Consider the following 25417-nt stretch of genomic DNA (forward strand, 5'->3'; position numbering starts at 1 on the left):
CCTCCTCCTCTGGTGGAACCGTTGCTTGAGCACGCCGATTGTGTGCTCAGTGATGTTCATGGTAGCTTGATGGCTGTCATTGTATCGTTCTTCAGCAGGGGTGCTGGGCACATAGAGCGGGGTCATCAGCCAGGTGCACAAAGGATAGCCCTTGTCCCCGAGAAGCCAGCCTCCTGGGTGAACCGGGGCTTCGAAAATGTCTGCCACAGAAGTCTGGCACAGGATGTAGGCATCGTGGCTGCTGCCTGGAAAGCGGGCATTGACAGCTAGTATGAGCTGCCTGTGGTCACACACCAACTGGACGTTGAGCGAATGGTAGCCCTTCCGGTTGCGGTAATCCTCGGCATTCTGTAGAGGTGCCCGCAAAGCCACATGCGTGCAGTCAATGGCGCCCTGGACCATGGGGAAGTCCGCGATTCTTGCAAATCCCATTGCACGCTCTTGCTGCTTGTCCAGGGTCATGGGGAAGGAAATGTACTGACGTCTCCTTCTGAAGAGGGCATTCGTCACCTGGCGGATGCAGCAATGTACCGCGAACTGGGAGATATTGGCAATGTCCCCAGTAGCGGATTGGAAGGAGCCAGTGGCATAGAAGTTGAGAGCCACCGTCACCTTCACTGCCACCGACAGAGACGTCCTGCTCCTCAGCTGTGGCTGCAGATCTCTCTGAAGCAGGTGGCAGATCTCTGTGACCACTTCCCTTCTGAATCGCAGCCTCCAAACACACTGCTCCTCAGACATGTTTAGATATGAGAACTGCTGGCGGTATACCCTGGGTGGGTAAGGCCTCCTGTGCCGACGCCTGTTGGCCCTTCTCCGTCTGGCCATGACTGGCACTCTCGGTGTTTCTGAGCCCTTTGAATGCAATGCAGAAAGCCAACGTTTCCACCCATTGCAGCCCCCATTATATGTGGCGACTCAAGGCTTTGGCACTGAAAGTTAAATCCAACTGCAAAGCTCTGGCCTGAAGCCAGAAGTACCTGTGCGAGCGCTGAGTCAAAGCAGAAAGCTCTCTCCCAATATCTCACACAGAAGGAGTGGAACAAAATGGCTGCCACAAAGAATGGAGGAAGAGTCCCCTTTAAATAGCGCCCCTTGCGCCCTGCAGCGACTGGGAACCGTTCCACTCAACCAGTCGCTGGGGGCGCCAGACGCACAGAAGGGGAGCGCCACTGAAGTTCCGGTTCGGGGCGTATCAAGGGCGTTGCACCATGAAATGACGTCAGGATCTGTGCGCGCAGCTGAGCGGGTGCTACGGTTTTGCGCCGCCACTAAATCTTGACTGAAGTTCGCGAGAAGCGCAGATCACGCCGCGCCCGGGCGCTAGCCGCTTCGCGCCCCACTTCTCCTCCTCCTAAGGCGCTAGCGGCTGGCGCTAACAACTGAATTTCTAGGCCATTATGTCCACAAAATTTATTCTACTTGAAATTTGTAGAGTTGATATTTAATTTTTTCAACTTGCAGTAGTAACATTTGTTTTTAATTTTCTATAAGGCTGCTGGTTTCATCATTGCATTTTTCAGTAAATAATCACACTACTGTAGATGAAACATTGTTGTTCAGTATTTCAAAACAAGTAGTTAACTGCAACAAAGAATTGAAATTTGTTCAGTTTTTGCTTTAATGAATTTTCTTTTGCTCAGCTGGGTATCTGGGACACATGGAAACCCATCAGCATGTTTGAGTTTCTTTCGCACGTTACTGAGAAACCTACTTAGGCAGGGTTTCTGTTCACCCAACATGGAATGAACAAATTTTCCCCATAGAGCCACAACCAATTGCCCTTAAAGTGTGCAGCAGTATGACTGGTATTAACCAGCTAAAACCACTGAGTTTATAACACAGACCACTGTTAAGTTTCCCATTGCTTCTCTACTCAAACTGTATTACCCATCAGGCTACAAGCTTGTAGAGTTAACTGGATCTGAATGAAAAGAATCTTAGCCAGCAATGATTGGTGCACCCCTCCAGGTCTTATTAATAAGCCAGACTGGTGAGTCATCAGCAATGCCCTAGATTGGTGTGGAACTGCCTGCCTCAGATTAGTGAGTTTGCCACAGAATATTTAATGAGGGTTAACACCGAGGTTGCGAACAGTCTGGTTCGGCCTGAGACAGTGGCTGGGGAGGGGGATGAAATTGGTGGCAGGTATGGCGATATGGCAGGGGCCAAAGAGGAAGGCTTTGGTCTTCCTGTGTTTAACTGGTGGAAATTGTGGCTCATCCAAGACTGGATGAAGGACAAGCAATCTAGGAGAAAGGAAGGAAATGAGAGCAATGATAAGAAAGAGAGTAGAGAGGAAATAAGAGAAAGAAGGAATGAGGGAAGAGGGAATAACAGATGGGGAAAGAGAGAAAAAGAGAATGAGACCAGGAGAGAGGGAAGAAAATAGTGACTGAGGGAAGGAGAGAGGGAATGTGTGAAAGAGGCAATGAGAGGAGGTAATGGGAGTGACGAGGAGAGAATGAATGAGGGGAAACAGATGGAATGCGAGTAAAAAGAGAAATTCCAAGGAGAGAGGGCAAAAGGGAAAGAAAGACTTAAGAGAATGAATGGGTAAATGGGAAGGAAAGAGGGGATGGATTACAGAATGAATGAATGAATAGATGGAAAGAAAAATGTGAGAGATGGGAAATGAGTGAATGAGGGGGAAAGTAAGACAGGTGGAATGGGAGAAGGACATGAGAAGATGCTATCCAGATTTCAGCTAAATAGTTGGAAACAAAGCCGAGGTTTAGAAATTACTTACCTGATATACTTGAGTTACAATGAAAATATCAGTGAACATAATAGTATACTATAACTCTTTGGTATACAATTTCCTTTTCCAGCTCCAGAGCTTTGTTCCTCTCCCATTCACTCTCCCTGTCACTATATGTTCAAGTCCAGTGCCCGCAAACCAGGTTTACTTGTCAACAGGCACTAAGGATCCTCGTGTGAGAGACTTTACAGACTTGCCATTAGGGTGACTCCTCCTCCAGTATAATTAGTGTAGTTCAAGCCCTCTTTCAAATATTTTCCCTTTTTGCCACAAATCCATCTCACAGCTTGGTCCCAGATTTTGCACAGGGTAGATGGAAATCCTTCCATTCGATGACTAGGGGTTCTGAACCATAAAGGAAAATTATTGGATACGTTAGGTATACCATAAGTTTGACCTGCATTGGGACTTGGCTGTCATTTGAAAAAAAGATGAAAGACCAAAGTGCTTTCTCTTGCTTCTCTAGGAGCCCTGAAAAGCTGTGTCCAGGTTGAAGGTGGCATCCACCAGGTCCTCCCCAGATTTTATTGAAATGGAAATATTGTTTTTTAATTTTGTGTTTCACAATTGGACCCCTCCATCATGAGATTATATGGGGAGATTTTATTTTGCACTATGTGTGTAATAAAGGCGTAAACCTGTCCTTTATAAACTTATGACCATGCACAGATTTTTTTTAAGGCTGTAGCATAAACGATTCCGTCTCCTCATTGCAGCTGCAGGTTTCAGTCATTATAACACACACAAGATCATCTCGAATCATCGGGTGAATATTTAAAATCCTTAAAATGAAAATTATAATTAATATTTGTATGCTTTATAACTGGAATTGTTGCCAGAATGAACATAATTGTATTTTGCTGATGCAAATCTGTTAGCAGAGGTTCTGTCTAAGTCAGTCATCCTATATTAGAGTTGAAAAGAAGACTCAAGGATTCTTGGCTGTTTGTAAATCACATGAGAGAGGGAGCACTGACTGTCATCTGACTGCTACCTGTGTTTGATCAGTGACCTGCTGGTAGAATCCCCCATGCAGTAATTTTAGGAGTATTCAGAAACAGAAAACAGTGCTTTGATTAGCCTCCTTTTGATGTCTTCAAACATATTGTGCTGATTTTGAAGCACAAAATAGAATGTGTCCATCTTTGATAACAATATCTGCTTTTTCTCCCAGATGCATTCTCTGTAACATTGTATTGTATGGACAGAAGTCTATGTGCACGCTGAAATACCAATAATAGAAATAAATGAGTTTGAATATGCTGGAACTTGGCATAATGCATGGAAGCTATAAATGGAATTTTTTTCTCGTGCCTTACAAACAAGGGGAAGCATTCTGCCCCATGTCAGGAAGCAGGTTATAATTTTCATTTTATACAATAATAGTTTAGCAGTTTTGACTCATTATTTCATATAAATTAATTTAAAAAATAATTCTTGCATGATCTCTGCAAATATAGCCACAGTTACTTATTAATGAAACTTTAATGTGAGTCCTGTACACTAAGTTTAACATATAGGTAAATGTAGCTCTTAGTCACCAAAGAATAATGAGGATTTATTCGAATACATATTAATCTGGAGTTTCACTCATTTGCCTTTGAGGAATTGTTGGAGAACTTTCACAAACTAATGATCTTGGAAGCTTTTGCTGTGGTTGGTTGCCTCCCTTGGGAGATTAGAGGGGAAGTTTTCCTGGGTCTGTGCCCAGGCACACTTGATTACCTGAGCACAGTGAATATCGGAAAATTCAGTGGGTTAGACCACATGCCTGTAAAGGAACCTGTCTGATTTTCCTTCCATTTATTTAAATGGATGAAAAATTGGGTGATTCCTTTATATGCACTCTGACCAGCCCGATTTCCCGATGTTCGCTGCACACAAGTGCAGACCCCAAAAAATCTCCCCTAAGTAGACGAGTAAAGTGCAAGATGGAGCAAATTAATCATAATCTTTGGAAGAGAACCGGATTGACTGATCAAATTCCTCATTATCAATCTACACATTCTGTTAAAATTTCAGAAAGGAAGTAAAACATGTTTCCCAATTTTAGTGCAAGCTGTTCATTGTTAGTGTCGATTTTTGAATGGTTAGGATTTTGAGATGCATCGAATAAAGGAAGATTAAAAGTGTAATCAGCAGTATTGCTGTGAACTTCAAGTGATGGCAAATGTGGATGTGGTCAAACTGGCTCACCCGAAAGGTACAAGATTTATTGTCCCACTGCATGAATCAACCAAGCATAGTAAAGTGCTGGCTTAAAACTTGCGGGAAAGTGACCTATTTAATTACTAAAAAATTAGCACATGTAAATGAGTTCTGCAGTTGTAACCAAAGTAACACTTTTAATTTTTAACTTTTTTCAATTGTCTATATGGTTTTCCATCTCAAAATGTTATAATATATTGCATGATCTCTGTTGATATTTAAAATTTAAACAAAGAATAAACAATTAAATATTTTATTCCAAAAGTAAGTGACTTGCCAGTGTCTGTCACTTGTAAAGATCTACCTCACAGGTAGAATTAATTTAAAGTTATTTCATTTCTTAACGTATTCTCTTTCCAAAGACAAATTTGCAAGAAGTTAATTTTATGTACTGTGTAAAATTCGATTTCCCTTTATATATGGGGCTAAATGCTAACTCAGTGCAGTTTAATAATGCTTGTGATTTCTCCCTGTCTCTGTGTCTCACACACGTCCATGTTGAGGTCAATCTAGTCAATAGAGGTTATTAAAGCTTTGGAGTATTTTTTGAAATGAAACTAAAACTAAACTGCAGTAAAAAAAAAATTCTTAAAAAAATTAAACTAAAAACATCACAGAACTGCAAGAGAATCAAACCAAAATGCAGTCGTACAAGAGGCTTTTTGGTAACACTACTGTTGCATGTTCACAAATTAGAAAGGCAAATACAATAGAGGGGTGAAGAAGAGATTTGAAAATTGTCTGTTAATTAGCAAACTCAAAGTCGAAATTCTGGCCTCAAAGAGCAAGGTACAGGAACCTACAAGGGCAGACAGAAGCAAGGTTTTTTTTAAGGGTGAGTGGATTCAGTAATTGAGTCATCTCAGCTAAGGCAAATGGTATGTTGGCCTTCATAGTGAGAGGATTCGAGTACAGGAGCAAAGATATCTTGCTGCAGTTGTACAGGGCCTTGGTGAAACCACACCTTGAGTATTGTGTGCAGTTTTGGTCGCCTTATCTGAGGAAGGATGTTCTTGCCATGGAAGGAGTTCAGCGAAGATTCACCAGACTGATACCTGGGATGGCAGGAATGACGTATGAGGAGAGATTGGGTTATATTTGCTGGAGTTTAGAAGAATGAGAGGGGATCTCATTGAAACTTATAAAATTCTAACAGGACTAGACAGACTAGATGCAGGAAGGATGTTCCCGATGGCGCAGGAGTCCAGAACCAGGGGTCACAGTCTAAAGATAAGGGGTAAGCCATTTAGGACAGAGATGAGGAGGAATTTCTTCACCCAGAGAGTGGTGAACCTGTGGAATTCTCTACCACAAAAGGCAGTTGAGGCCAATTCATTAAATATATTCAAGAAGGAGTTAGATATATTTCTTAAGGCTAAAGGGATCAAGGGATATGGGGAGAAAGCAGGGACAGGGTACTGAATTTGGATGATCAGCCATGATCTCATTAAATGGCGGAGCAGCTCGAGGGGCCGAATGGCCTACTCCTGCTCCTATCTTCTGTGTTTCTATGTAAGTGATATGCCCACACTAGCATCAGACCTCGAGGATTGGAGCTAGAGATTATTACAACCGTAACAGCGTTACCACAACAAAGGAACAATTGCTGAAAGAAGACAAGGTAATGGGAAATATTGGATGAAAACGGGCCTGAAAATTTGTCTACTGCCGAAAATGGGCGCAGGGATCACAATGCGCTAGCAAACTTCATGCTGCCTGCTCATTTGCATTATTGTGCTGTTCAGCCCAGTGCTGAACGCCCAGTAGAGGGCCCAAGTTCGTGTGAGGCTAGCCCCAGTTAAAGCTAGCCTGCACTACTTAAAGGCAGTCTGCACCTCTTAAAGGGGAAGTGCTTTCTGTCTGCAACAGATCATTCAACTGGCTGAGGAAGACAGTGCAAAGAATCAATTAATGATGGCACAACAGGGGAGAGAGCGTGCACCAAGGTTCTCTGATGCAGCACTGGAGGGCTTGGTGCAGGAGGTCAATAGGAGGAGAGAGGTCTTCTTTCCACAGGGGCCCAGGAGACCCTCCTGGCAACAGACCAAAGTGCAGTGGGAGCAGATAGCCACTGTGGTGAATGCCAGCAGTGCAGCTCCAAGGTCCTGGACACAGTGCAGGAAGAAGTTTAATGACCTCACACGAGTGGTCAAGGTCAGTGAATTAATCTTCAAATGCCATATCTGCACCACTAGCCTCACACAGTGCTCAATGCACCACACCCCCATCACTCACATACCAACAATGTCTACCAAGCATGACTCATAATTCACATTCCTAGCTTTATCTCACCCTCATAGCTTCACCTCTCCTTCACACATTTATCACTGCTGCAAGCCTCGCAAACACATCTCACAGCTTGCGCACACTGCCAGCTATTCAAGTGTCACAGCCACATCACCCAAACACATTACACCACACTCACTGACACACTTACCTTTCTCTTGCAGGAAAAGGTGGCGAATAACCGGCACCAGCAGAACCTAACCGGTGGGGATCAGGCTTGACTGCATCATCTCACCGCCTTGGAGGAGATGGTGCTGGCCATTCTTGGGAGAGGCATGGCTGAGCCCGTGGCCAGCGGCAGGGCTGAGAGTACAAGATGCCAGTATCCTCATAGGTTATTCTCCTTCCCACATCCTACTTCCCCCTACTTGCACAATCTCTTCTGTTTTACAAGCTGCACATGGTGTAAGCATGCACCTCTTTGCCACCTCCCCTCACCACAACCCTACCCTTGTGCCTTTCTCATTTCAGATACCCAAGAAATCCAACCTGCCCAGCCAGTGGTTGCAGAAGAAGATGGAGAGGAGAGTGATGAAGAAGAAGAAACACCATCACTCAATCTGACAGTCACAGGCACCAGCTCAGATACTGGCACTGTGTGGAGTTTAAAAGGTAGCTTAGAGGTGGGATCTGCACATGGTGAGTCACTGGGCATGGGTGGGCTGCAGCCAGGGCAGGGGGAAAGGGTAGCACAGGTGCCAGCTCCCCGGAGGGTGAGGTTGCACACGAATTCTGCTGCAGAGGACTCAGACAAGGACTTTGATGGGGTGACTTACAGAAGAGCGTTGATGGGTATACACAACAAAATGCTTGGTGCATTGGCAGGCCTGCCAGAAAGCCTGACTGCAATGTCAAGGAGCATGCAGGAGACTGGCACCAATCTTGCACAGGGCTTTGTGCAGAGCTTGGAGCCCATCATTTCCAGCATGGAAGGGTGGGAAGATCCATTAGTGCACTTGTGGACCCAACCATCATGCAGCCTCTGATGTCCCAGATTCCATTGCAGCACAAGCACAAGCCTGCATCTGAGTGCTGCAGTGGAAGTTCAGACTGAAGTCATGCAAGTTCAGACTGCTCTCACGCAGACTCAGCTTGTTGCCATGTAAACTCAGACTGCCAGTGTGGAAAGGGGCTTGCAGGGTGTCACAGCAGTCCAACAATCTGCCCTCCAACAGATGACTAGGAATGTTGAGGTGCTGCCCCGGGGAGTGGCAGTGCCTCTGTGGAGGATGAACCAACTGTCCTCTCTCAAGATGACAGCATTCGTCTTCCCACCACTGCCCTCTGCCAGTGCCCTTGCTGTTGCCTGTCGACCAGCCAGCCCAGACTGCTGCCGCCCATGCTGAGGTGGCGCAGTCCGCAGCCGAGCCTTCTAGGCGTAGAAGTGCTTGAGGGCGTCCTGCAAAGGCCATCTGCAGTCTCCCCCACTGAAAGTCAGCAGCCTTCCACCTTCCATACTGCAGCCACTCAGTGGGGTAGCACTTTGCAGGAGCACTAGGACAGGCAAAGGCAGACTGAAGACAGGCACTAAGAGAATGCACAAGGGTGATAAGTTGACTTTGTTAGGTTATATTGGATGGATCGATGGATAAAGTTAGTCCAGAGCAGTTCAGGCAGCGGAAGCATTTAAAGATGCCAATGGTCTACTCTATTCCGTGTGGCAGCATGGCTCTCATTGTACGCATGCTGCCCACATGTGGTTGGGATTCGGAGAGGAGTCATGAACCAGGTGGTCAGCGGATAGACCATGTCACCCAGCAGCCACCCTCTGGTTTGTCTTGGTGGCTCAAAGACTGAGGGTACAGCGGATTGGCGCAGAATGAAAGCCTCATGACTGCTGCCAGGATACCGAGCATTCACCATCATGATGTGCTGAGCATGGTCGCACACCAACTGCACATTCAATCAGTGGTAGCCTTTGCAGTTGCGGTACATCTCAGCAACTTTAAACAACTCTGGAATGCTCCAAACACTTCCACAAACTTACACAGAGCCAGTAGATTGTGGTTGATGATTGTAAGGGGTCATTTTAACGAGCTTATGGTATGCTAAATCGGTTTTGATTTTCGCACTACTCGTGAGCGGTTTCGAAGCGCTCCCCCCTCACGGTTCTAGACACTGGGCTTATTGCCAGACAACCTTTGTGTGTTGGCCCAACTCGTGACTCGGAAGACAAATGGTCAGATGAGACAGATTGACTTTTAAATCAAAACGATCTTTATTTTTGAAAGAGAATGTACACAGAGAAAAATGGCAAGAATAAATGCAGACGAAAGATAACGTTTCTCACAGAGGACTAAATTATACACTGAGAAAAATAACTTTAAAGCATATAAACAGTTCTAAAATAGCGATAAGCTAAAAGCGGGGGTGAGGGAGGCGCACGGACACATCGAGGGATAAATCACACTCCTGACTTACAAATACCCTTAACGTTACAAACCCTCCCGTTACTGAATATACCTCAATTATGTCAGTTAGGCAGAGTTGGGCCTTTATGCTCACCAGAATTTCAAAACCCTTCTGGACCTTGGTACTTCTTGTTACGTCTGGAATTTCCGATCTTCCTTATGGGACCGGCTCCTGGACCCTGTTACTTGGTGTCGTCCGGGACCTCCGACCTTCCTTATGGGACCGGCTCCTGGACTCGCTCTCCTGTACAAACTTTGGAAGTCCTCCGAAATCCTTGAGCCGTTTTCTGTTCCGCACGGTCCTCGAACTCCTGATGGTAACTGGACTTGGACTTCACGGTGTGAACCGTCTCCGGAGGAGTCTTCCTTACTCTGGTCGAATCTTAGACTGGCTTGCTGACGATTTACCTGAACGGTTATACTCTTTTCTGGCCCTAATCTTGGCGCCAAATCAACCGTTTTCCTTTGTTAAGGTTGCTTTAACAAAAGCAAGCACATTAATTTTAACTGCTCGCAAATCGAACTAATGGGAATCCGATTAGTGTCCCTTCGTTTGTGTGTGCTCAGCAGTTTCTGAGATCGGTTACCGCTTTGCCATAATGGGAATCCGTTTAGTGTCCCTCCGTTTGTGTGTGCTCAGCGGTTTCTGAGATCGGTTATCGCTCTGCCAGCGATTAGCGCACCTCCAGGTGCTAATAGTTTTGTTTACTGCTGTAACCACATTACAATATCAAAAACAGTAAGGTTCTGGATTCTTCTAATCGATGATGATTCAGACTGCTTTAAGGTACTGTGTGTGTCCTTTCGAACTGGGCCATGAGAACTGCCAACTCCATTCTGTGTTCTCACAATGTGGCCACTTCAGGGGCCCTACCTGTATACTGTATTTCATGGATTTTTGCGAATCCTACATGATCCCTTTAAATATTGCTTGTAGGGGGCCCTTGCAGCTACTGAACGCATGTTCAGCTGTGCGAGGTTAACACAGGGCATTACTCTCACCGTTGAGGATGAAAATGGCAACGCTGGCGTCAAATCAGCATTGCATGCTGATTGACGTCACAATCTGTCTACTCCAAATACTTCTGGTGCCGCCCCTAGCACCAATGCTAACGCCCTCACCCAAGATATTCAAGGGCGGACTGCAGTTCTGTGAAGTGGTCTAACAGGACTACACAGATACTCCATTGTACTTGTCATACTTTGCAGGGTTCTTTGCACACATTCCAAGCACTCAATGAGCTGGTAGTGCTCAACAAACAACCTTCTTTTATTGGCAGGTCCTGGATAGCACTAATCTTAGATCTCAGCAACCCGAGGGCAGCCTGGAGCCGGTTATCCGACCTACTTCCTGCTTTTCCTCTGCTGCCACCTGCACTTGCTTCTCTTCACTCATACTTTGTGCTTTATCCGGTACTTCCTGCTCTACATCTTCCCCCAAAGTGGATATTCTTGGATTGATGCTTGTGGCAAATGGAATGAGTTATGCAGTGTGGTGGAAAGTGGATGTGCCCGTGAGCTACTAATCCTCTGGTGGCCCTGCAGAACTGCAATAAGAAAAGCAGATATTGGAATGTAGAAGCTACTCTGAACACATTGCAGTAGCTATCGATATGATGTAGTGGTGCCAGTAAGTTGCCTATTAGCAGAATATGGGAGTGAAGGACTAGTTCTTTGAGATAAAGATGGTAGAATGACTCCTAGCCTCTAAATTCAAGTCCACCAACTGCATGCTCTATTCAGTGGGGACCAAAGAGGGGCATCCTGCTTTGTCCAGGGTAAGTTCTTTGAACCGCATAAACGGTTTGAGGTCTATTGGTGGCGGGGGAGTCGCTACACTTTTCAGCCTTTCTCTTGTATTGTGGGTTTCCATAGCCTGAAATTAAAAGACATTAATGAAATGCTGACTGTTTCCTGAGGCCTGTCATAGCTATTCAACTGGCCACTGTGCTGCCCTAAGCAAGACTGTATAAAAAGCAGCATGCAAATGTGTATTGGGAGAGTCATGGTACCACCCTGCCAAAGAGTTGTGTAATGATAAGGAAGCATCCCAGGTGAGTATGCAGTTGACTGAGGGGAATGTGCATGTGTTGCAGGCTAACCATTGCAGTGCTCTGTAAAGAAGTAGATATAACAGGTACTTACCTTGGCAAACCTCTTCAAGGTGCTAAATTTCCCTTCTGGGAAGATGACCTCTTGATTGAAAAAACTGCATTCATCTGCTCAGCTACAGCTTGATGTGAAGGGTGCCCTTTGTATCCAAAAATGGCATGGCTCTGAGAGATCTCAGTAAAGGGAGCCGTCCTCCCATTAATTAACCCCCACCCCACTCCCCCAAGACCCTGGAATTGTCAGACTTCTGGCTCATCTCAAATCAATACTGAACATAGAATTGGAGATTGTTGTCAAAAGGAAGTGCAGGTACTACTTAAAGGAGCTGTACCTGCACATTTATGCTCTTGCCCAGGAAATCCCAGCTGAGGTGCTCCCAGCACATGACAAAGATTACATTGGAAGCCTACCCACAATCTGTAAATTACAAGACTTTGGAAACTCGAGAGGTCCCTGCTATGCACCAAAAACATGAAATGCGCTAGTATCAGCTATGCACCAGAAGTGCATTTACTTTAACGTTTCTGCTACCATGTTAACTTGTTAGTGGGTATTTTAATATATGCTGCTATTTCAGATTTCCAGCATCTGCAGTATTTTGCTTTTGTATTATAAAATATTTGTTTACATCTGAATTGCATGCATTTAAATTTCACAGAATATTTAGGGATTATTTAAACTGATACAAAAAGACAGCGAGGTGATTAGGAGGTAGGAATCATTTATTTTTGAGAAACTTGTGTTGACTCCAGAAGCCAAAGTGGAGATACAGGGTGAGTAATTGGTCCCCGTCGCGCCCGATTTTGGGGCACGAAATGCACATTGGAATGACCAATTCTCGGTTGCCATCTTCTCCGCCCGATCCCCCTTGGCAGTGCGTTGGCTATCAATATGGCAGCCGGCAACGTCCAAGTGCTCTGGGCGCCCCCTAAAGACAGGCATTCGGCCCCTTGATTATACTAATTAGCAGCCTAACGCTTGTTTCCGGACCCTGGAGCCAATTGGGCAAAAGGTGGGCAGAGCATGTGCCGCGCAGTTTTTCCAGGTCTACGGTGGCCTAACCACCGGTCATTAAAGGGACTGCTGGAGGCTGCCAAAACAGGTACGTTTTTCTTTCTTCACGTACCTTAATTTAGATCCAGGAGGAGCAATCCTGCAGGCCATTGTTGGCCTGCGCTTGCCTTCCCTCCCTTCCAGGATTTGCCTGTGGGCCAGTTTGGCGTCCGAATCAGCCAATTTTGGGGAGGCCTCAACTGGCGAGCAGCATTGGGACGCCTGATTGGCGTCCGCAGCTCACTGGCACTGTGGAGATGAGGCCCAGAGCACAATTTGGAGTGAGCCTCTGGCATTGGGCATGTGTTCAAGACGTGCTGTCTACTTCATGCTGAGAACTGGCATGAAACAAATTTCTCACTCATAGTAATTAAATTGACCCCAAATCAACAAAATATCATGAACCGCCTCTTAAGTTTGTAGTTGGAGCCAATTGCTGATCCATCCCGACAGCTTTCCCCTTCTTTAAATCAAATGAGTAAGGATGGAAATAAGATCAATAGTTTGTGAATATCAGTGAGATTCTTGGTTTGATAATATTCAGCGAAAGGCGAACCCACCCAGATAAAAATACTTTGTAGCAAAATAAATGTGATTAACTCCCAAGTACTGCAATAGATACTTTTTGGACGTAAAGCACCTTTTTGGCTACAGCTATGGTTTTGTTTTTCCACCACAAGACTGGCATGTTTATACAAACAAATTACTGGAAGATTAATACAACACACACAATCTGCACCTTTAAATTTATTGAGCAAAGCTTTTTCCAAAAAAAAAGTACAATCGCAAGACAGCCTGCAGTGTTTTAAGCTCCACATTAATCCACCAGCCTCTTCCATGTTTGCAAGACTTGTCATGCCTCTTGATGAAAGTTTGAAGCCTGTGCTGAAACCTGAGACTTAAAGGCTGCTGACAGAAAAGCAGGTGTAATTGAACCCAAATCTTTCATTTTAAGACTGAAGTTGTTTTATCTTGTCTTGCCCGAGTGAGCATTATATTCAAGTTGCCAGTTTAAAATGATACTGGATTTTTCTTTTCCTTATCCAAATAGTTTAACCCTCAGTAAAGTGTATGCTTATTTTTCCATCTAAAGGGACAATTTTTTTATGTTGGCCTACATAACCTAGTGAAGGGATGACATAAACCACTGCGATTGGAAAGTGGGATTTGTGCGGTAATCCTTTCCATTGTTTCATGCCAAGTAAGGGAGACAAAATAAACCGAAAATGTTTCCTTTGTTTTTTTACCAAATGTTATGCTCCAATTCTTGAAGTTGAGGCTTTGGTCAGATAACTTGGTATATTTTGGCAAGGGGAGGTTCTTGGTGGTTGTGGCTGCCTTGCAGTCATGCTGATTTTGGCCGCCTTGCAGTCATGCTGATTTTGGCCACCTTGCAGTCATGCTGATTTTGGCCACACAAGAAGTAGTAATTTAACATTTTTAAGACAATTGTATTGATTTTTAAAAAATTTATGGTATTAAGGATGATGTAGATTTTTATTATTGCATTTCAAATGTGTTGTATAGGCTCGATGAAAAGCAACACCTTGTACTGAAAACCAGGTTACACATCATTGCATGCCTCTGTTTTATTTGGTGCTGATGATTTCTATTTGAAAACTTTTACAATCAGTGTAGTGACCCATTGGGCAGATGTAAATTCTGACCAGATAATACACTCATTCTTTTCATAGGCTGGTGCTTCGCAAGTTATCTTCACGAATCCACTGGAGATTGTCAAGATCCGGTTACAGGTGGCAGGTGAAATCACCACAGGTCCTCGTGTCAACGCATTGGCTGTCGTAAAGGAATTGGGTTTCTTTGGACTATATAAGGTACCGTGTGAGAATTATCAGCTAGATCTTTAAAGTATGAATAGTGCAACCATATGAACAGATGTAATGCAGTGAATATAGTGCAATTTGTATATATTTCGTTTTGTATCTGCTTGGTACCCCTGTCTGAAATCTCATGCATGAGCTTTCTGGTTGGGCCAGTGTGTCTATAGTGTTATAAGGCAAAAGTAATTATATGTGCAATAGAGCAGCCATGGGAGTTTGCCATATTTTGGGTGAATAAAATAGGTACATTATAATGTTAATTAACAACTGTGTTTCATTGCTTTTAAACTGATTTTGCCAGACTGAATGGCTTACCCTGTCACATTCTGCCTATCCATGCTATCTCTATGTCTGCTCCTGCTGTCCTTCTCCCAGTGCAGACTCCATGCGTGCAGTTGCCAGATCTATGTCCCTCAGACTGCAGGTAACACCAAGTTAGATCCACTAGTATTTAAAAATAACTTGGCATAATGTTCACCCGACCCTGTTTCCTAGTTCATTCCATTAGTGGCATTTTTAAGGATCCCGGTTAAGTCGTAATTTTCCTAGGAGTGAGTACTATAGGAATGTAAGAAACTACAGGACTGGAAAAGACTGCATCTGGCTGGTCCCCAAATTGATACCCCACAAGTTTCCACTCCGTCAAATATCTGTCCAATTCTCCATTTAAAATTTTCCTTGCTACAGTCCTCACCACTTAAAGCGTCCAGGTTTGAAACAGGCAGTTGCATTTATCGGCCAAAAGGATAGCCATTATCCATTTTGCATTAACGTCAATTTCAAGTTTGCCAGTTGTAGCGTCTTATGTTTCGGGCAGAAACAGAAGATACAAGATGTAGTGATTAACTTAAAAGAAGATGCTTCTTAGCTGCTGCCAACTAATAATAGCGAAAGCAAGGAGACACTGCAAATCAAACTCAGATTAAAAGAAAGTACTGTCATAATGCTGCCCCATTATCTCATGATATTCTGATCCATACCCAGTGACAGTTCAGTCATCAAAAAGCTCTCCTATCATAATACTCCATGGTTTCACAAAGAACTTATTACAATTTACAAAAATATATCCATTCTAACAATCAATACAAAATGGCAGTAATTTTATAAAATCAGAAATAGTACATTTGTAATGGTTATCTTGACAATTGCTACTGAACAACCATCATATTGTTCACTTCTTCCCTTATGGTTTCTAAACAGATTATTGTAACAACAAATTAAAATAAGAAATATGTATTGATTTTGTGTAGTCCATTACCGATAGTAACAAAAGCACAGCTATGGCACCATATCAGCTATACCGGCCATCACGTATATTGAACAAATCACGTTTGCACGAAGGTGCCGCTATAAGCTGTATCTACCTTGCTACCTGTTGTATCTGTGTGTTAATGGAGACACGGACTGCAGGAGTTGGTTTAACAGGTGTTTACTGAACAAAGTCTGGAGGTGAACTAAAAGATACAAGACGCTATACAGGCTTATATACCCGAGTGGTCACTACCGGTATTACAGTACACGGGCTCTTAAAGGTACATACACTACAATTCCTCCCCTTTTAGATAATTAGTACATAACATTTTAAGTAATCATTAATTAACATGTTTACAAGAACAATAATCTACACATTTGCTGCAGTTAATCAATTATAAGTTAGTCTCTCTGGAGGCTTCCTGACTCGGTCCGGATAACGCCTCGGTGGTGTAGTAGTTTTCGCTGGTGTAGTAGGTTCTTTTGGCAAGGTCGATTCAGCTTGAATGCCAGTGTCGGGTTCATCTGGTTCCAGTATCACCGGATCGGAGGTAGATACTATGGGTATCTCTGCTTCATCATTAGGCGTATAGAGTTGTGGTGTAGGTTGTCCCTTTTCGGATGACTCTATGATCTGGTTTGCATGGCGCCTTATTATGCTTTCTCCAATGTCCACGGTATACATCAGCGGTCCTAGTTGTGTGCAAATAGTTCCGAGCTGCCATTTCTCGGTACGGTAGTCCCGGGCCAAAACTTGTTGACCTATCTGGAAGGCTCTAGTTGGCCTTTCATTCATGCCTTGAAATTGCCGGTTCTCTACGTCCCTTCTGATGTTTGGCTTGATCAAATCCAGCCGGCATCTTAGTTTTCTATTGAAAAACATCATGGCGGGAGTTTGGTTTGTAACCACATGTGTTGCATTCCTGTACGCAAACAAGAAGTTATCTACCTTATGTTGTAGATTTATGTCTTCATTACCCATGGCCTTTATGGCCTTCTTGAAGGTCTGGACAAACCTTTCAGCTAATCCATTGGTGGCGGGATGGTATGGGGCGGACGTGTAGTGCTTCACAGAAATCACAGAAACCCCACAGTGCAGATAGAGGCCATTTCGGCCCATCGAGCCTGCACCGACACATATCCCACCCAATCCCCGTAACCCCTACACCAACACATATCCCACCCTATCCCCGTAACCCCACGTATTTAATCCCCCTAACACTAAGGGTCAATTTATCATAGCCAATCAACCTAACCTGCACATCTTTGGACTGTGGGAGGAAACCGGAGCACCCAGAGGAAACCCACGCAAACACGGGGAGAATGTGCAAACTCCACACAGACAGTCACCCGAGGCCGGATTCGAACCCGGGTCCCTGGCGCTGTGAGGCAACAGTGCTAACCACTATGCCACCCCATTGTTTTTTAAGAACTTCCTGAATTCTTCGGACACAAATTGCGGTCCATTATCAGAACAGATCTGTACAGGCAGCCCATTCCTGGCAAATATGGTCCTTAATACTGTGATTTTTTTCCCGTGGTGGTGGAGGACATCTTTATTACCTCCGGCCACTTGGAGTGTGCATCAACCGCGATTAAGAACATTGAGTCCATAAATGGACCAGCAAAGTCGATATGTACCCTTTGCCATGGCGATGAGGGCCACTCCCATGGATGTAGAGGGGCTTGTGGTGGGGCGTTTTGGACCTTCTGGCATCCTAGACAGCTCTTGGTCATTTCTTCGATGTCTCCATCGATACCTGGCCACCACACAAACGCTCTGGCTAGGTTCTTCATTTTCACTCCACCCAGATGCCCCTCGTGAAGCTCCTTTAGCACTTTATCCTGGAGTTTGGGTGGAATCACCACTCTGGATCCACACATCAAGGTTCCTCGGCACACTGACAGCTGTTCTCTTCTTTGCGAGAATGCTGGCAACAGTGGTTCGCCATGTGCTGGCCATCCTTCACCGTTAAATCGTAGACTCGTGAGAGAGTCGGGTCATTTCTCGTTTCCTTTTCAATGGTAGAATTTGTTACTGGTAGACATTCCACTATGGTTGAGTGGAACATCTCCACTGGGTCCACTGTAGGTGCCTCTTCTACTGTTGGCAACGGTAGGCGCGATAAACCGTCAGCATTCCCATGCTGTTTTGATCCTTTGTATTCTATGTCATTGTGATTATTCTTTATGTTTAGTAAGAAGTATTGTGATTGGTTGTTTGTTTCCTGCCTTGGGATATATGCTGTAATCTCATTGGTAGTTGATGTCATGTGATTTGTGGTGGCCATCTTAAATTCAGTTCTTTCCAGCCTTTAGTTGGGACTGGGTGTTGAAGATGTGCTACAGGATTTTTAAGTTAATAAAGCCTAGATTAGAAAGGCAAATCTATTCTTTATTTCAATTTATTAACTTTATGTCAGAATGGAGCGATATCTTCAACCAGAACGATTCAATGCTGACCCTAATTCTGCAGGAGTGGATGCTAAATGGAAACATTGGTATTGTACATTTAAAAACTTTTTGGGCGTGTTGGATCAAGAGTCTCTAAATAAGCTGAATATGCTGATCAACTACATTGCTCCGGATGTGTATAAGTATATTTTGGACTGTAAAACTTACGAAGTGGCTATTTCTACATTGGAAAAGATTTTTGTTAAACCAAAGAATGAGGTATTTGCACGTCACCTTCTATCTGCCCGTAGGCAGCAGGTGGGAGAATCTTTGGATACTTATTTACAAGCACTTCGGTGCCTTAGTGTTAACTGTAATTATAAGGCCGTGACGGCTGAAGAATATAAAGAAGAATCGGTACGGGATGCTTTTATTAATGGATTACTGTCTAGATCAATTCGTCAGCGGTTGTTAGAAAATAAGACTTTGGATCTTAAGAGTGCTTTTGAGCAAGCTTCTACATTGGATGTGGCTCAGAGAAGTTCGGATTCGTATGCTCTTTTTAATCGGCCCGTGACTGTGGTTTCGGCAGTTCTGGATGAAAAGGAATTATGTGGACTTAATAGGAGTGGTTTACTAAATTCTGAAACAGTTTCTACTTCAGCGGCTGTTGCCTCTAGGATTCAGAAGTGTTATTTTTGTGGGAACGTCCGGCAGACTCGTCTGAAGTGTCCTGCTCGGGAGGCTGTGTGTAGTAAATGCGGCAAGAGAGGTCATTACGCACGTGTGTGTAAATCATCAGGTTCAATTACCTCCTCTGTGACTATTCAGCCTTTAGATAGGGCGTTTATTGCATCAATTTCTGCTGCATTTGCTCATGGCCTAAACAAAGCTATAGTTACGGCCCAAGTTAATGGGTTGGAAGTGAAGGCCCTTATAGATACGGGCAGTACCGAGAGTTTTATAAGTCTTCAGTTTGCAAAGGAGAAGCATTTGAAAATTTCGCCTGTTTCCTATCAGGTGTGTATGGCTCAGACGACTCTCACTTCACAAGTAGCTGGTTGTTGCCTTGTGAAATTGATTCTTCTAGGTAATACGTATACTGATATACGCCTATCTGTTTTGCCTAATCTCTGTGCGGATATTTTGATTGGTCATGATGTGCTTCAGTTACACGAGTCTCTCAGTCTTTCATTTGGCGGGACTAAGCCACCTTTATCTATTTGTGGATTAACCTCTTTATCCATTTCTCCATTATCACTTTTTTCCAATTTGATGCCGGATTGTAAGCCAATTGCTACCAAGTCAAGAAGGTATAGCAGTCAGGATAGAGAATTTATTAATTCTGAAGTTCAACGTCTCTTATTGGAAGGAATCATTGAACCTAGTTGTTCGCCTTGGTGGGCACAGGTAGTTGTCACGACTAATGAGAGACATAAGAAACGAATGGTGATAGACTATTCCCAAACTATTAATAGGTATACTCAATTAGATGCGTACCCTTTGCCTAAGATTGATGAGCTTATCAATAAAGTGTCTCAGTATAAGGTTTTTAGCACTATTGACCTAAAGAGTGCTTATCATCAGATTCCTATTGTTAAGAAGGATCAACCATATACGGCCTTTGAGGCTGGTGGAAAGCTGTATCAGTTTTGCCGAATACCATTTGGTGTTACTAATGGTGTTGCTTGTTTTCAACGGGCAATGGATGCTTTTATAAGTGATAACTCTCTCTCTGACACCTTTTCATACTTAGATGACATCACGATGTGTGGCAAATCAAGGGTGGAGCATGATTCTAATTTAGAAAGATTCCTTCAAGCTGCGGAAAAAGTTGGTTTAACTTTCAATAAAGAGAAGTGTACCTTTTCGACCACTGAGGTAAATCTACTGGGGTACATTATCTCGGGAAACAAGATTAAACCAGACCCAGAACGTCTGCGACCATTGATTGATTTACCTTGTCCTACTAATTCTAAGGCTTTGCAATGAGTTGTTGGACTGTTTTCTTACTATTCTAATTGGATTGCAAATTTTTCACAGAAGATCCGGCCTCTTATTCGGGTTACGACATATCCTCTATCATGGGAGGCCAGGACGTGTTTTGATAATTTTAAAAAGGATATCCTTGGAGCAGTTGTGCATTCTATTGATGAGCAGGTTCCTTTTGTGATTGAGACGGACGCTTCTGATTTTGCAATTGGGGCTACTCTGAACCAAAATGGAAGACCTGTGGCCTTTTTTTCACGTACCTTGAACAATAGTGAAAAAAGGCATTCTTCAATAGAGAAAGAGGCGTATGCAATAGTAGAAGCACTGCGTAAATGGAGACATTATTTATTGGGGCGACATTTTACGTTGGTAACTGATCAAAAGTCTGTGTCCTTTATGTTTGATGTCAAACATTTTGGAAAGATTAAGAATGATAAAATAATGAGGTGGAGGATTGAGTTGGCATGTTACCATTTTGATATAGTTTATCGTCCGGGGAAGGATAATGTTGCTGCTGATGCGCTGTCGAGGGCTTATTGTTCTGTGATTCACGGAGATACGCTTATTAATCTTCACAATGCCTTATGCCACCCTGGGGTTACGAGGATGATACACTTCGTACGCAGTAAGAATTTGCCCTTTTCAGTTGAAGACGTCAAGTGGATGACTTCATCATGTTCTATCTGTGCTCGGTGTAAACCGAATTTCTTTAAGCCTCAACGAGCTCATCTTATAAAGGCTACTTCTCCTTTTGAACGTCGATTTTAAGGGGCCTCTTCCTTCAACTACTCAAAACCGATATATATTTACTGTTGTGGATGAGTTTTCAAGGTTCCCTTTTGCTTTTCCTTGCGCAGATGTATCAGCTGCTACAGTTATCAAATGTCTGACTCAACTTTTTGTCATCTTTGGGATGCCTGCGTATATCCATTCGGATCAGGGAAGTTCTTTTATGTCTTCCCAGTTGAAGGAATACCTTCAGAGTCGGGGAATTTCTACTAGCAGAACTACCCCGTATAATCCCCAGGGTAATGGACAGTGCGAACGATACAATGGGGTGATCTGGAAGGCAGTTATGTTGGCTTTGACATCCCGGAACCTTAAGAATACACAGTGGGAAATGGTACTGCCTGATGCCCTGCATTCCATTAGATCATTGCTTTCAACGGCTACTAATGTGACCTCCCATGAAAGGCTCTTTAACTATCCGCGGAGATCTACTACGGGATATTCGGTACCTTCATGGCTTACTATGCAGGGACCTGTGCTGCTTCGACGCCATGTTAGATTGTCAAAATATGATCCTTTAGTGGAGGAGGTGGAGTTGTTGGAGGCAAATTCCCAATATGCTCATATTCGATTCCAAGATGGGAAAGAAAGTACCGTTTCAATTAAAGACTTGGCTCCTTGTGGTGGCCAGCCCTCTTCTGAGGATATTAACAATAGTCATGATTCAGATAATGTGGATGCTGTTACAGATACTACGAATGTTTCCAATCCGACTGCAGATAATTATACTTCTATTAGTCAGCCCTCGATGGATGTTCATGACTGTCCCAGTTTACCTCCTGATGGGATTTCTAATCCGGAAACCGTTGAAAATCGGGATATGGATAGCCTTCCTGCAGAAGATACTTCTGTGTCTCCTGGTGTGGGAGGGCAAGGAATTTCACCAAGGTTGAGAAGGTCGACACGAACAAGATATCCGGTCGACCGATTGAAAATGGACTTTTAAATTGATAGTAATGTTTTAAAATTGTTGAAATATTATATTATATTGTATTAGTTGAGAGATACTTAATACTTGTGTGCAATGTTACTATTTGTTGTTGCTCACTTAGTATTGTGTCATGTTGAATAGTTTTATTTTGTCTGTGCATAGTTTTAGTTGTAAATAATTAATTATAAATTGTAAAGGTTATTTAGGTTGGAGTATATTTTAAAAGGAGGGGTGAATGTGGTGATTATTCTTTATGTTTAGTAAGAAGTACTGTGATTGGTTGTTTGTTTCCTGCCTTGGGATATATGCTGTAATCTCATTGGTAGTTGATGTCATGTGATTTGTGGTGGCCATCTTAAATTCAGTTCTTTCTAGCCTTTAGTTGGGACTGGGTGTTGAAGATGTGCTACAGGATTTTTAAGTTAATAAAGGCTAGATTAGAAAGGCAAATCTATTCTTTATTTCAGTCATATTGGTGTGCCCCTAGGAAAAGGGACCACCTCTGTAGCCTTTGCGCTGTCATAATGGGAACGCCCTTTTTAGGGTTGAATATGGAGACGAGGGGTTGATGGTCAGTCAACAAGGTAAATTTTTGTCCGTGTAGGTAATGGTTGAATTTCTTCACTCCCCACACCAGGCTGAGTGCTTCCCTGTCGATCTGGGCATAGTTACGCTCAGCTGAGTTCAATGAGCGTGACGCAAAAGCTATCGGCCGCTCCGAGCCATCAGGGAATCTATGCGATAATACCGCTCCTACGCCGTAAGAGGATGCATCGCACGCCAGTCTGATTGGCAGTGATGGGTTGTAATGAGCCAACACTTCCTTGGACGTGATCAAGCCTTTGCATTTATGGAAGGCACGCTTACAGTCTTCGCTCCATTTCCAAATTACTCCCGTTTGTAGCAGTGCGTTAAGAGGGTGCAGAACAGTTGACAAGTTCGGTAAAAATTTATGATAGTAATTTATCAATCCCAGGAACGACCTTAATTGTGAGACATTTTCAGGTGCTGGGGCTTTTTTGACCGCTTCAATTTTTTCAGGTGACTTATGCAACCCTTCTTCGTTAATTATATGGCCACAATATGATATTTGTTTCTGGAAAAATTCGCACTTGGGGTGATTTGCTCGTAGGCCCCGTTCTCTCAGCCTAGTGAGCACCTGCTCCAAATTGGCAAGGTGCTCGTTGTCGTTTTCTCCTGTTACAAGGATGTCGTCTAGGTAGCATTGAGTCCCCGGAATCCCTTGCAGGACTTGCTCCATAGCTCTTTGCCAGATAGCTGGAGCTGATGCTACTCCGAAAACCAGTCGATTGTACTGGTACAGGCCTTTGTGTGTGTTTATCGTGAGATACTTTTTAGAGGCCTCCTCAACCTCCATCTGTAGATATGCCTGTGCCAAGTCAATTTTGGTGAAACGTTTCCCTCCGGATAGTGAGGTGAAAATATCTTCTATCCTCGGAAGAGGATACTGTACCGTGTGAAGGACCGGGTTTACAGTCACCTTGAAGTCCCCACAGATGCGAATTTTTCTCTGTTCAGATTTATCATTATTCAACGTTTTCTTCATGACGAGGACGATCGGTGTTGCCCACTCGCTCCAATCTACCTTGGATAACACGCCTGCCTTTTCCAAATTCTCCAGCTCTGCCTCGACTGCTGGACGAATTGCGTATGGCACCGGCCTTGCCTTAAAAAACTTGGGAATTGCCGCATCTTCTACTTTTATCGAGGCGGTGACGCCTTTCAAGGTTCCTAGTTCCTGTTGAAACACTTCTTTGGCGTTGGCCAAGATGTCTTTTAATCATTCAGGTATGACGTCATCATCATTTTTTTTCTTACTGGTCACCGTCAGTGCCTGAATGGAGTGCCAGTCTAAACGTATCTTCCTGATCCATTCACGTCCCAACAGCGGTGGACCACCATCTTGCAGAACGTATAAATACAACTTCTGTATTTCCTTGCCGTTGTATACAACAGGCACCCTTATTTTCCCTCTGGGGTATACTTTCTGCCCCGTATATGTCTTCAAGATAATGGATGTGTCTTTCAAAGGTATATGCGGAAATAGCCGCTCGTAATCCCGTCGACTTATGATGGTCAGAGCTGATCCTGTATCTAGCTCCATTTTAACTGGGGACCCCGCTATCGCGAGAGTAACCCAAATGGTCTGGTAATCTTCTTTGGCAATTACATTATGTAATTTGAGACAGCTTAGTCTCTTGTTTCCGGAGTCGCTATCGCTCTTCTGGTCTTCGGAGCTACTGTCCGTCATCATTTGTACCTTTCTGTACTTTTCCTTATTGATTTTTTTCTGTCAGTGGATTTTTTGTTTCCAGATCGGCATACACGTGCAATGTGTCCCATCTTTCCGCATTGCCTGCATGCTTTGTCCTTGAACCAGCAGTCCCTCTGGTCATGGGTGGATCTGCCGCAGCGATAACATCTCTCGAAACCCCGTGTCATTTCATGGGTGCCGAAGTCCTGTGGCTTTTGCTGTATCTCTGCAGCTCCTCTTGCTGCTGCCTCGTATGATACAGCCACACTGAAAGCCTTGTCCAGTGTCAAATCTTTCTCAGAAAGTAGCCTTTTCTGTGTTCCTTCACTTAGGAGACCACAGACGAATTTGTCTCGTAGAGAATCTGCCAGTCCTGCCCCAAATTGGCATTGCTTTGACAGCTTTCTTAATTCAGTGAGGTAATCAGCGTTACTTTCATTCTTGTGCTGATTCCTCCTGAAGAATTTGAATCGTTCCGCTATCAGCAGCGGTGTTGGGTTTAAGTGCTCCTGTAGGGTATCAACAATCTCCTTAAAATTCTTGTCCATCGGTTTGGCTGGAATGATTAAGTTTCGTAACAGCCCGCATGTCCTTGCGCCCATCAGATTTAGAAGTACCGATGCCTTTTTATCATCCTCTACTTCATTCGCTGTGCAATATACCTCCACTCTTTCCACATATGTGGTCCAATCCTCTATATCACTATCGAAAGCAGTAATATTGCCAGTCTTAGGCATCCTGAAAATCAAAAATGGCGCCTCCTGCGCTTTCCTTTCTTCCCTGCCGAGAAAAAATGGCGCCTCCCGCGCTTTGCTGCCGCTGCTGACAACACTGTTCTCCGCGGTTTTTATTTACACAGATATTTTTAATAGTTGGAGACTCGTTCCCGCCGGACTCTCTGGGACTTTTCCCTCCCTCTGCTTGGTCCGAACGCCGGCCTGCTTTGCAGCGCCGGCCATCTCCCGAGTGCTCCACCCTCTGTCTCTGTTTGCCTCCGCCTTCCGACTCGCTGCTCGGCCCCGCTGCAGAGCCACCCGCCCAGGAAGGATTAGTGAAGTACCTGCCACCAGCCCGGCTAGCTGGTGAACTCACAGTTTTTTTTTCTTTGACCTT

The 25417-nt window shown here is 44.0% G+C and overlaps 1 protein-coding gene across 1 annotated transcript in view; it reads left to right on the forward strand.

Annotated features, from left to right (window-relative positions):
• The window catches only part of slc25a13 (solute carrier family 25 member 13), a 230527-nt gene that overhangs the window by 137388 nt on the left and 67722 nt on the right, over positions 1 to 25417 (forward strand). Inside the window, exon 11 of the mRNA XM_085988330.1 lies at positions 14526 to 14666. Within this exon, the coding sequence (XP_085844456.1) occupies positions 14526 to 14666 (141 nt within the window). The remainder of the gene's footprint in view (positions 1 to 14525; positions 14667 to 25417) is intronic.

The sequence above is a fragment of the Somniosus microcephalus genome, chromosome 5 (assembly GCF_052327205.1).
Source record: "Somniosus microcephalus isolate GS21.2 chromosome 5, FLI_Smic_1.0, whole genome shotgun sequence".
Lineage (NCBI taxonomy): Eukaryota > Metazoa > Chordata > Chondrichthyes > Squaliformes > Somniosidae > Somniosus > Somniosus microcephalus.